The following is a 13868-nucleotide window of genomic DNA, read 5'->3' as shown; positions in this document are numbered from 1 at the left end:
GTGGGTATACTGATAATTATATATAGAAGCTACCTGTACTTGACTATAGTCAAGTACAGGTAGCTTCTATATATACCCTGTTTCTTAAAACAGAATTTTCTTATTTTGTCTTGAATTTGAAAGCAAATGCTTTTTTTAGAGCATTGTATTTACAATAAGCCTTTAGTAAAATAACTCTAATCCTATTAAAAGTTCAAAGAGAAAAGAGAAGTGATTAAAAATTCAGATGTGGTCTTAACTTTTGCTCTGGTTTGAGATGAAAACACTGATGCAAAAAATGTTCCTGTTTAGATGATTCCAAGATTGTTATTGTTTCATGAAATCATATATCTACTCTCCGTTTGTATTTCACCTCATCGCCGTGTTTATGAAAGTGCTGTCCGTGGTGCTGATTCGTGTGACCGTTCTTTGTGAAAGTGCTGCCATCCAGCGGTTGTCAATGAAAGGTGCGTTCAGGAACAAAAGTGTTTGTTCCTACCCGAGCCACAAAAACGGTTGCGCCGTAAGTGAGGTTTGCTAACATTGCTCATTTCAGTTTTGGTAAGTCTATCTCTTTTTTAGTCTTGACGAATAAACTAAATTATATGTAGAAGCATAAAATCTTTTCTTTTTTATAAATAGTTCCAGGGTTGAAACAATTCGCGGTGTTTAAGTAATACTTGGCCCAGCAGACGCTTTGTCGTACCGACAGTTGCTAACCTACGAATGTCCTTCGCAGCATAAAGTTAATTGTAATCTCTGTCACAACTAGCAAAGTTTGTATTTGAAGTCTTTATTGTTAAACTGTTACGCTTAAATACATAATTCACCGTATAATACACCTGACGTAAGATGAGTTTAACGACCAAATCACGCTCTAATGATGCACATCTAATCTAACTTTACTGATTTCTGTTTTGTTTCTGTGTCGATCTGTGCTGCTTTTTCGCCGGATGTACTTCCAGCCAATGGACTGACATCAGCCAGCACTGATGCTGCTGAAGGATCTGCCCAGAGACGCCCTGCTGCGGCCCCTGTCCAGGAATGAAGTGATTGGCATGTTGGTGAGGCTGAGCATCTTTGGTGCTGCCACATACTACAGCATCAAATGGGTGGTGGAGGCGATGGACCCCACCTCTAAGCAGAAAAGCCAGGCCAAAAAACGGGTATGTCAGTCCTGTGGTGCCAGACGCACGATATAAGGATGTGTAAAAAGCCTAAAGATGAGTACATTTATTTTGAAGTAGTCACTGTGATTTTTTTTTTAATTCAAATATTAAATTTAGGTTCATTTATGCAGTGGTTAACAGTAAGGATATGATTTTCTACGTATTCACCCTTTCTTTCACTACAATCCCACAAAGTGTTTGTTTCTTGTTCAATCTTATTCTCATCTTCTCGTCACGTACGTCTTTACCAGAGGTGCCAATAGCTACAACAGTGTGACTGTTTCGTTGTAACCTTGACAACGCACCATATACTGTCAACTCTGGATCCTGTTGTCTTTATCTGACTTGCATATCCTAACTCAAGGCAGAGGAGCTGATGAGGCGAATAGGCTTGGAGGGCATCACACTGACTGAGTATGAGATGAACATTGCATCCCTTTTAGTCGATCCCCAAACTATCAGGGTAAAGTTCTCCTTCTGTTTCCGTATTGCAGGTATTATTGAAGCCATATATTTATTTATCATTGTGCTTTTCCTGACTCTGTTGGTTTTTTTTGCAGGTGTCTTGGAGAGATATAGCTGGTCTGGATGAGATCATTAATGAGCTGCAGGACACCGTTATACTACCATTTCAGAAAAGACACCTTTTACCCGACTCTAAACTCTTCCAGCCTCCTAAAGGTAACCCAGAGTACATTTAAAATAATAATAAGTATATTCCAGGGTCACCACATGGCTCAGTGGTAGAGCAGGCGCACCATATGCAGAGCCTGCAGTCCTCAAAGCATTTGATTCCCGTTCGATTCCCATAACCGGTGCTATTAGCTTCTCTCTCCACCCCCGTTTCTGTCCAGCTGTTAATGAATGAAGCCCACTACTGTCACACAAACACTTATTCTAATGCATATTACTTGCTATGATAAAACCAGATAGAATTAGTTTTATTATTGATTTTATCCTCAGTCTGCTTGCAAAGCATAGATTCCAATCCCAAGTACTCTACACCTCAAACAACCATTTTCTATGGAAATATTTAAAGTAGTAGCCATCTTCTCAGCAAACTTTGTTAGTTTTATCAAGTTAATAAGGATTTGAAAAGTGGAAAAGCTGCTTAAAACACTTTTCTTCATAACATAGAACAATAGATGTTCAGCATTTACTTCTCAAGTATTTCTGGTCACTCAGCTCAGACTAGATATGCGGTCACAAAAAACATCCTCCGAGTTCCTTTAGGGCCCCTTTTACACGACGACGATTTTGGGTGAAAACGGAAGAGTTTTGTTGCGTTTGTGGTGTACATTTACACGAAACCACCGAATGTTTTCTCTGACAACGGCACAGATTGAAAACGGGTTCCAGAGTGCGATGTTTCTGAAACGTACCGATGTCCTTTGTTGTGTAAACAGAGAAAATGGACCTTTTCTTCCAGAGAATCCCCAGCTCATGCATAGTATGACGCAAAACATAACTACTTCCTACAATCCACAGAAGAAGAAGAAGAAACTACTCACAATGCTGGTGTTACTACAATTCGTGTTTCCCCATCAGATACGGTTCCCTCAGCGTCTCTTTACCGCTCTGCACCGCCCAGGTGGCAAAATACACGGCTGCTTGTTCAGCGCTCTTATCTAGAGAACTACGGACCAGCCCCGGCTCCAGACGAGTTTAACAGGGGGGGCATCGACTTATTTTGTGGGGGGCAAAATTAGTCTAAGTAGTTGAATATAGACAACAACATCAGTAGCCTACAGGCTACTTGTTAACAAGCTTAAGGTGCTGTATCGATATTAGCTAGTGATTGTTTAGCTATCATTACCTGAATCCAGCAGCTTTAATCAACTCAGTCTGTTAGTTTGGGGGAAAAACTGTGCAAAGTTATTTGCATTTTGCTGGTTTGCTGCCATGATTCTAACACACCTGCGCAGCAGCAGCAGCAGGTCTCCTTCACTGCCGCACAGATGTAAACCCAGCTCGGGCGTCTCAGCGTTCATGTGCCGTTTGAAGGCGGCTCAGAAAAACAGGTTACGACTTGTTAACAACGGATTAAACTGTTTTAACTGCTGAAAAAGGTGACAGAGGACACAGATATGGGAAGTGCGGAAGCTCCTATTGTATTAAATTGATATAGGAATAACAGACTGTTGGCCATTCCAAGGTAGAAACAATAAACAGCTTTCAGTCCAGGGGGGGTTGAACAATGTCCCCCAGTGGCCGCCCACGGACACCGTGAAAGCTCGAACAAGGTGTTCCAGCAAAGTTATCCCACTTTTTTCAACTGCTTGCGCCCTAATCAGACGCACATAGTGCATGTTTTCTCCCAGTCTATGGTACCTGATGGGGAAGCGCGAATCCACGTGCCTTCAATTTCTTCAGTTTCAACGAACCTAGCACCAACTAGGCGCGGCAAGAGCATTACACGTTTTTGATGTGTACCGTTACTGTGTAAACAAAGATTAATTAGAACGTTTTCATTTAGATGATCCAACAAAAACGGAACAAAAATTCCGTTTTTGTTGGGTCATTGTCGTGTAAACGCCTCCTTAGACGTTCAAAATAATAATAATTAAGCTATTTGAATTCCTTTCATAATCCTTCTGAGTCAGTCAGCTTAATGTCAAATGACCAGATTCATCCATGTGACGTTGTGACGACAGTGCCTGAATTGTAGAGAGAGGTGTGTGGAGTTATTTCACTGTTTGGCACAGCGAGCCCCAGGATGGCTCAAGCTCTAAATTTAGCTGCTGCGGAAATCTAGTTCAATCCTTCAACTGATTTTTATTTATTTATTTTTTCTCCTCTCTGATTTATCTTTTGTTGTTTACAGGTGTTTTATTGTTTGGTCCTCCGGGATGTGGGAAGACCATGATCGCCAAGGCAACAGCCAAAGCCTCAGGCTGCAAGTTTATCAACCTGCAGGCCTCCACGCTGACAGACATGTGGTACGGGGAGTCGCAGAAACTGACCGCCGCCGTCTTCTCGCTGGCCATCAAAATCCAGCCATGTATTATCTTTATCGACGAGATCGGTGAGTTGTACGTCGCTTTGTTACGTTTAGATCAGTGAGATCATTAGCGGAGCTAAAGAAGAAAGTCGATTTCTTTTTCATTTTGCACTTGATACTTCACATTTTGTAGCTGCAATGCAAAAACACATAATCTTACCAAATGTATTTGTCTAGTTTCTAGTGAAAATATCTTATTAGACTTGAAACAAGACAAAAGTAATTTACAACTAAGTTTTCAGCAAGATGTATGGGCTTGTTTTAAGTAAATAATTCCTATTATTGATGAAAAAGTACATGTTCCGCTGACAGATTATTTTTACTTATATGCTGGGAAAAATGTCTTGTGGTAATTAAAATAATCTGCGAAGTATTTTTTTCATCAATATTAAGGAATTATTTTCTCAAAACAAGCTCCTATAGCCATCTTAAAAGTTACTCAAGTTATTCTAGTCTTATTTCTAGATATTTGGACTAGAAACTAGATCAAAAATACTTGGTAAGGCATTTGGTACTTTATTTGGTACTTGGTACTTTTGCAGTGTTAATTCACTGAGTTTTACTAAATTTAATCTGTGTCTCATCTTTTAGAGTCATTTCTAAGAAACCGCTCTAGTCTGGACCACGAGGCCACAGCCATGATGAAGGCCCAGTTCATGAGCCTGTGGGATGGGCTTGACACTACTTTAACCACCCAGGTAAAGTCAGACGTCCCCAGTTTGCCAAAGCATCCTTTGTGTTAAAGGCACAGTGTGTGAATGAGCGGCTGTGGCTCTGTGGGACTGCAGGTGATGGTGATGGGAGCCACCAACAGGCCGCAGGATGTGGATCCGGCGATTCTACGAAGGATGCCTGCCACGTTTCATGTCGGCCTGCCGGTCGGTATACACACGCGCTTATTATTTATCATGATAAATTTCTTATCGTGATAAGAATTGTGATTTATTGTTGTCACGATAAATTCTAATAATGTTTACGACCCTGCAAAGCTGTCCTTGACATTTTTTTTCCACTGTTCAATGAAAGCAACAATAAATTAATACAGTTGTCGTGCACAATTTAGTGATAGAAATCACACTTTTTTATGTGACTGGTGTCCTAAAGTAACACATTGCAATGCGGGAATGTCTTTCAAAAGTAGTATTTGTGTTCGTGTGGGTATAATTGATGTGGCGATGATTGCTGTCAAGATGTTCTTTTAGTCAAATTGCGTGAATATTCTGCTAATATTATTATAGTCTTGTAAATAAAGTGTTCATGCAGCCAGGCCCTAATATTCAGTCGTACAAGTCATGTAAGGGATGATTGAAATAAAAGCCTATTTTTACATATATTTTATGTCAGTTTGACTTTCTGTTTAAGACAAGAACATGACAAAAAAAAAAAACTCAGTTGAAATCAGAACTGGTATTGGAAAAAAAAAATTTGAGATTGTATCTTTAAGCCATATCGCTGAGCCCTCATTTCTACTTTATTTACTAGATAGGGACTTCTTTTAGGGGTATGAGAGTAAAGGGGACTGAATACTGCATCCATACTTTTCAGGGGTCTTTTTTTTACTGTGGAGTAAAATGATCATTATGCTTCCATCTACCTATTATGTTCTACCTTGTGTTTGCAATTCTAATCACATACAATTTGAAGTTTGTTCTTATAACTTGACAAATACAGGAAAAGTTCAGGCTGTTAAAATACTTTTGCTTGACAATGTATACTTTGATGATTTATTTGTTTAGTTCAATATTCTCAGTATAACCCAAAGCTGGCATTGTGGCATCTGTCTTTGCAGAACGCAAAGCAGAGAGAAGACATCCTCCGGCTGATTTTAGCAGGAGAAAATGTGAGTTGTGATTTTTTTTTTTCCCTCAACATGCCAGTCTCTCCAGTCACTTTGTCACAGCTCTATTTTCTTTTCCAGTCACTCTATAAAAATAAAAATAAATCACATCAGACTTTATAGCCTTCTGTTTTTTCACAGACAGACACAAACGTAGCCTCAGGACGGCCGAGTGACAAACGTGGTGTGATTTTTTTCACAGCAGCGTTTTTCCTTCTGTCCCACACAGCTGAGCAACGCCATAAATCTGAGGGAGATTGCTGAGAAGACCGACGGATACTCGGGCAGCGACCTCCGAGAGCTCTGCCGCGACGCCGCCATGTACCGGGTCAGGGATTTCGTCCGCAAGGAGCAGATCAGGCAGATTGCGCAGCAGCTGCAGAGCTACGAGGAGGAGGAAGGGTAGGTCTCACACCTGCACTTAACGTGTCATAACGATGCATACCAACGGTCATGTGATTCACTTGTTGCAGTCGTGTGATTCAGATTTTGTAACAAAACATGCTTAAGGTTAACTGGTGTCGTCAAAGTGTGCTAAAAGCCGTGAAAGTAACAGTAGAGCTGAAAAGTACAAAATCGAGATTTCTCCCTCTTTTGGCTCAGAAAAGAAGTATACCTGTGACAGGACTGGGTTAGTTTTCTTCATTTCAACCACTTGTAAAAATGGATAATAATAAAAAAAAACTGTAATATGTAGATTAGCAGTCCAGCAGGAGCAGCTAATTATCCTCTCCACTCTGTTAACTCCACTTTCATTCACTCTTCCTGCTGCTGACAGTTTGAACCTGCCTTTCAATTAGAGGAAGCTGAATTTCATGTCGATAAATTACAGCTGGCTAGTTTTTCTTTTGATTTGTTTGTCACGTTTACGTTGAACACATTTCAAAGCAAACTGCTGCAGTGTGGTGGAGATGTTAGAATACAGGAAGCCCCTCCCACACGCCAATGAATGAAAAGGACAGACGGATCTGCTTCCTCGGCGCGTTGCTGTCATTTTTGCACGACCCGCAAAGCTGAAGATATTTATGACCTGAAATGTATGACATTTGAGTAAATGAGGAGTTGTAAAGTAGCAGGTAAACTGGGATGATTTCTAAAAACAGATATAGTGAAGCTGTGTGATTGTTAGAATTTATTTTTATCATTAGAGCATAACTGTAGCAAATCCACACAAAAAACACAGCGACACCACAAGCAAACCATCAGTTATCTGGGTTTTAAAACCACTGGCCTGGAATAAATTAAAGTACAATGAGGGAGAAAATAGCTAGTTTATTTCAATATATAGCACATAATTTGCAATATTATTTAATAATGATCAAGATTATGAAAAAAAAAAACCCAACAAATTATTACTTATTTTTTAGGAAACCTTATGGCTGGCACAAATATTGTTCCTGAAAACCATTTGCATTTGAAATAGACTTTTCAGGACAATTAACTTAAAAACCAGCGATTTACATCTCTAAACTGCAGAAGTTACTGAATGTACTGATACTTATTTATGCTGTTGTGGAACAAACAAGTGGAGAAAATAAACAAAGTAGCTTTTCCAATATTGCTGGTTTTATTTTATTGTTTCTTTTTTATTTACCATCAATTTGAAATTTATCATGACAATAAATCAAAATTGTTAAAGATAAGAAAGTGTTCACGATAAATGATCAACGATACGATGCGATAAATTGAAATTGTATGAAAATACGACATGATGAAATATGGATGAAATATTTGAACAAAGACCTAAAATTACATTTTACTTAAGAAAAAAATCATTTTCACATTGCACAGTCAAATCTGATTTAATCAAATGTGGACGTTAAATGCCAATGCAAATGCTGTACAAGGTTATAAAAGTGGTCAGTACTGTAATACACAACATGCTTTGTTTTTAATATCAGTATTAATCGTAAGTATTAACCCTTGTGTCTACAGATGGGGTCCAACCGACCCCAGACACGTAAAACTTGTACCATTTGCCTCAGTCCTCGCACGCACAAGGGTTAAGTCACAGGATTAAAATATATTTATGCAAATTTAAAGATACAGATTCTCTAAAAGATTCAGTGTTAAAAGCTGTGAAAACAAAAGCAACCAGTCTGTAGCGTTGTACTCCAGTGGAGGGCAGCCTGAGCTCTCGGCAGCAACACCGGCTTGTTGTTCAGCTGTTTCCAGTGAGGCAGACACTTATTACAAGAGCTTATTTAAAAACGGCTCTAAACCTTTCAGAACAGCACTGCTGTAATCTCTGTGTGAAACAGTTTTTACCACCTGGACAGAAAACACTCATATCAAGCCTGTCTAAGCTACTTTTTGAAGTGATTCTCAATAGTGGAGGCCTACTGGTTCCTAAGTTTTTTATTTATTTTTTCACACCGAACCATGGCTTTAGATATGGTCTTAAACTTTCAATCAACTGATAACACTCAGTTTGAATTAAAAAGTAGTTAATGAAATTGAAATTGAAAAGACCATTCTATTGCTACATTGCATTTACCTTTGTTTTCCCTCATGTTTAAGATTCTGATTGGGGATGTAAGTATATAAGTTTGTAGTCCATAGAATATGAAGATCTAAAGTCAGGAAGGCTGAACGTTTTTAGTTTCCTGTTCATTTAAAAGCAAATGAAATGTAGTTTCCTTTTAGTACTTTATATCTCATAAACAATGTTTGTTTTTGTGGTTTGCTAGAAAAATATCTTTGTTATATATTTAATGTAATTTAGAGTTATTTAACATAAGATTAATGAATAACTTAATGCTGTTGGTTTTTGCTATATAAAAAGGTCCTATGTTATTGTAGAAAAAAAGTTAGGTTGGTGTCTTAAAGTACTTTTTTATGTCTTTTTTTAGATTTATTTTTTTGGCACCAATGGACTTTATTGGCAGTTACCAGACAGGACCAATCAGAGTAGGCAGGGTAGGTTGCCATGGTTTCTGACTGGTTTCTGCTCACATTGCCAGCTTCAGTCTGGTTCCACCGTTGATAACGTCTTCTTGTTTTATTATCTGCCACATTAGCTGCTTATTCCTTTACCTCCGAGTGGATGAGGTGCTGGTCATTTCACCTCTTCATATCTGTTGGAGTTTCTATCAATAACAACCAAAAACGTTTTTTTGACCTCTTGTTAATAAGCCACCGTTCTCCATATGTTTTTGTCTTGGTGGAAAAACAGACCTGATGCAGAAGGGATTAAAAAAGGAGCAAAATATTAAGCTATGATTTTTGTTTGGCTAAATAAATGTGAAGTTTAAATCCAGCTGAAAGTGTATTCTTCATTTGACAGATTTTCAGACAGATTAAAGATTGAGGCTAGATGATATTAGCAGATCTCAGGTCAGTGAACAGCAGAGGGAAAATGCTGAACACTCACATCAGTGACAAAAACATTAGTATCCTTGTTTAAGAGAGAATAAAATCAACCATGAGTTGGTAACGTTGCCATCATCGCTGTTGATCAAAAGACAACTTTGTTGGTTTTCTGCACTCAGTAAGTTTTTGTTTTACATTAAAATTTTTCATTAATGCTTCCATTAAAATGGTAACTTGACTGCCTACAAACAAAACATCAACATCACACAGTTCTGGAAGCCATTAAGCCAAATGGGCCTGGTTGACTTTGCAAGCGGCTTTTATAAGATCTTATTTGGGTAACTCATTTCTGCGCTGTTGCTAAGCAACCACTGGAATCCCCTGATGAAGAAATACATTATCGCTGAAGAAAAAAAATACTATTTTTCTTTTCAGAGCGCCATACATAGAGCGTTCCATTATGGCAGCAAGAAGCTTGTGGTGTCAGATGAGCATTCACAGAAAACGGCCCATGCTCTGCACACACCGACGGTTCTGATGTAGATAATGTATTCCTCATTACACACAGTGGTACCACAGACTTTCACATTTACAAGTTAGTTTGCTTTATTGACACAATTATTCGCAATTAGAACATTTATCGAACATGTCATTTTCTAGAGAACATGAAACATGGCTAGAAGAAAGATGTAATTTAACAAAAACTAATAAGAATTTGTGTTTGCAGTTTGTGCAAAACTATGTTGGGGACACAGCATGGAAGAAAATGCTCGGTGTGGCAGAAAACTAACACCATACATAACCTTAACGAACACCTCCATGGCAAAACACAGTGAAACATGCAATAAATTGTACAACATTGAAGCATATTTATGCGTTAGAATGACCTAGTTAAAGTCTAGACCTAAATCTAAACTATTAACTCTGGCAAGACCTGAAAACAGTTCACAGACAGCACACAGCTGTGACTTTTAACTATTTTAAAAAGAAGATTAAAAAAAAAAAGTTAAATGTTTTTAGACATGTAAAGCTGGTAGATGCACATTTACTAAAAAAAAAAAACTGGAGTTTTAACTGGAGAGTAAATGGAACAAATAAATGCCACACTTTGGAAATTTTACTTTTTTATTTTGAAACTATGTAGTATTTTTATTTTTTAATCCACTGATATGAAAAGAAAAATTAAACTGATATTACACGTATATACTATCTTTTCAACACCTTAAAACAAACACCTACACCACGAACATTGCCGATAATCCCACAGTTCTTTGCTGCATTACCAAACATATACCACATGACCGCCCTCAACCCGCCGATGCCCTTTCCAGGAACACAAACAGCAACAAGACAGAAATAACCGTCAGTTATTAGAATCTGCCTCGGACAGAGCGATACCAGTATGTTTAGAAATGGCCGATACCGATGTTAACGCCGATAAATCGCGCATCGCTAATGATTGTCTTTCAGGTCTTCTGTTATGTGCTGCTTTGTGTGGCCTGTAAGTCCCTGTAAATCGCCTTTAAGGTTGTGACTTGCCATAAAGAAAAAATATTATTTAAACTGTTGTTTGTTTTATTGTATGCAGAAGATCTCAGACCTTCACACTTTCTCCATTTCAGGCCCGTCGACGAGGATCGGTTACGGCCGGTGACGCAGCTGGACCTGCTCTTCGGCCTCGACAAGATGAAGGAGTCCAAGCAGGCCACGGCTGCTATCCTACCCGTCGTGGCAGAGGTTCCTCTGGACTGAGCGCCATTGTTAGGAAGACTCCACTCACCTTGTTAGTGGCTACGCGGTCCAGCTCTGAAAGCAGACCACTAGGAAGGTGCCTATGGAAAGGCAAGAGACAAAAATCCAGTTTTTCGGCTTGGTAGAATCCTGCAGGCCATTTTAATATTGAGCATACCCCTCATCTTCTCCACCCACCCGTACATGTGACCAGGTAGAATAAATGAGAACTGTGCAATACCGACTGCTAGCTTAATGCATGAGAGAACTGTCGATGTCCATTTGTCTAGGAGCGCATATCAGTGATAATTAATATTTCATAGAAGGTCAAATGCCATTAAATGTTCCGAGAGTTCATCTGAAAACGAGAAGCTGATAAAACACGTGACCTTTAGGCACAGTGGCCTTTTGAATCAGCCTTATTTTTCTAAATTGTCAGATTGAGCGCAAAAGCACCTTGAAAAGAAATGAATCGAGGAAATATTTTTCAGTTCTAGTGTTTACAGATTAGATCCGAAATTGGCTCAGTTTCCAATTTCTAGCCCTTTATCTCACCAAATTGAATGGAAAGTGTAGTGACTGAATGTTTTTAAAGATGATCTTAACATGGAGTTTGATCTATATTTTCTGTTTGTGGATTACATAACACAGTTTTTTTTTATTGTTTAAAGAGTTACATCTTTGTTTTTATATGGTAAATCCATACATGTAGAGTCAAATTTGAGAACCAGCATGTGGGTCGTACAACTTGTGCTCCTGAGGAGTTTTATTCTAAATAAAAATGCCTGATATTCATTTTTGGTCGGACATCGGCCACAACAAAGGGATCTAACAGTTCGGTTTCATAGCTGCCTTTGTGCAGTTGTTTAACTTGAAGTGAAAATAGAGCTAAGTGCAGAATGGAAGATAATGTAATTAAGTGAAAAGTGCGCTTGGATTTTATGAAAATTAGCAAATGATGTGAACCATGGCAACATCTAAATATCTGAAGGCCTCAATTATTTATATTTATGTACATGGCTGTAAAAAGGCTTAATTTCATAATAATAAATAAAATATTTGATGAGAAGCTTCAGGGAAAAAAACATGAAAAGACACTGAAATGGAAACTGAAAGAGTACCTCCCACTGTCACTAAGGTAACACTGCTGTACTTACTGCAGACAAATACTGCGACACTCTGCAATGCGATGGAATTTATAGTCGTCTAATAGTTACCATTGAAAATCTTTGCATACACACAATGAAAGCTCAGTAGTTGCTTTTACTAACGATGTCTTGTCACAGGCTCTTTAAAACTGCAGTTAGCAAAACATGAGCTGCACGTTTAACAGCTGATGCTAAGTTAGCTACCTGAGCAGATAGCCTGACTAATTAATCACGTAACACATTTTCTGTACAAGACAATTCAATGTGCTTTACATAAAAATCAAAAAGCGTGAGAGTTTAAAATCACACATATTTAAGCATCATTGACAAATTAAGTTAGAAATAAAAAAAAAATGTAGATAAAGCTTTTTCAGCTGTCGTATGCACAGCTAAAAAAAAACAAAATGTTATTAGGCTGGATTTTTTTTTAAAAATGTCAGAGTCTAACCCAGCCTCACTTTTTTCCGATTTCAACAAAGTACCTAATGTCTTTGAGATAATTTCCAATTAAGCAGCTAATATCAGCTGGTTATACTTCCTGTGTTACTCTGTAAAGGACCTCATGGAAGAAAAAGGTTAATAGCAGTAAGCATGTTTATTTGGAAACTACTAGTGCTTTTAAGGGTCAGTTTTTTTATTTGCTCATGTTTATGCATCAAAAATAACTATATATAACATACATGGTATGATAAAGAAAGTAGTAGTAGAACTAGAATAGTCAATATTTTAGTAGCAGCAGGACTCGTTGCTTTTCTCTTTTAAACTTTCAGACCAAGTTGTCAGATCATTAAATATTTTTTGTTGTGGTTTGTTTTAGCCATTAATTTTTTTGGCTATATATATATATTTTTTGCTTTCTGTCAGCTGAAGCCTTATCTTTGGCCATCTGGTTAGAGTGTGTGTAAAATGGATCTGCTGTGAGTGTCATGCAGCCGTTTTCCTCTGGCGCCCACTGAGCAAGCTGGACCCTGTTCATCATTCATCCACACAGTGGCGCTGTAGATTCACCATCCTGTCGCCCGGGCAGCCGTTACCGACCCACTCTTACTCTGAGCAGTGTTACTGCACAACGGGAAACAAATGAGATGCCGTGTTGTCGCTCCCTTATTGGTTTATCCAGTGATGTTGAGCCATCTGTTACTCTTCATTAAATAACCTCAGGTGACAGTTAAAGGTCAGATGGTGCTGTGTGAGCCGCTGCTGCTTGTGAAGCTTAAGTCAAATTTCTAAATGTTTTCTCTGTGTAATATCACTGACAAGGTCCTTGATCAGTTATCACAGACGCTCCACATCCGTCACACAGTGATCGTGTGTTAAATATTGTATGTGTATGTATTTGATGTGAAGTATTAAATATGTTCTGTAAATTATATTTATTAAATTCTGTTGGGGGGAAAAAAATCATACTACTTTTGTCATTTCACAATGCAACTCGTGTAATAACTTCCAATGATCGCAGTGAAACCGTAGTGTTTGATTTTTAAAGAACTGCTGTGTGAAATTTTTCGAGCGCGTTTGAATTATTTATAGTGATTTATTTTTGTTTTTTTCTCTTCTTTTAATACTATATACGGTAAGACATAAATGTGTTTGAACTTAAATAAAGGCACTAAACTGTTTAATGTTTAACCCTCCCGCGGTCTTAAGAGATGGGATCAGTTAGACCACTCAAGTTTTTTTTACTTTGTGCG

At 38.2% G+C, this 13868-nt stretch overlaps 1 protein-coding gene across 1 annotated transcript; it reads left to right on the top strand.

The window, feature by feature from the left end:
- The first annotated feature begins 479 nt into the window (after positions 1–479).
- atad1a (ATPase family AAA domain containing 1a) lies at positions 480–13578 on the top strand. The gene is made up of 10 exons (XM_014970410.2): positions 480–540; positions 945–1145; positions 1513–1611; positions 1709–1829; positions 3973–4173; positions 4741–4847; positions 4938–5027; positions 5939–5989; positions 6216–6388; positions 10921–13578. The coding sequence occupies exons 2-10, from the start codon at positions 972–974 to the stop codon at positions 11048–11050; spliced, it is 1146 nt and encodes a 381-aa protein (XP_014825896.1). The 5' UTR covers positions 480–540; positions 945–971; the 3' UTR covers positions 11051–13578.
- Positions 13579–13868: the final 290 nt, after the last annotated feature.

Source organism: Poecilia mexicana, unplaced genomic scaffold (genome assembly GCF_051168715.1).
Source record: "Poecilia mexicana isolate PSO_F unplaced genomic scaffold, ASM5116871v1 scaffold_9, whole genome shotgun sequence".
In the NCBI taxonomy this organism is placed as follows: domain Eukaryota; kingdom Metazoa; phylum Chordata; class Actinopteri; order Cyprinodontiformes; family Poeciliidae; genus Poecilia; species Poecilia mexicana.
Note: the sequence above shows the minus strand (reverse complement) of the source record. Positions and strands in the feature narration are given on the sequence as shown.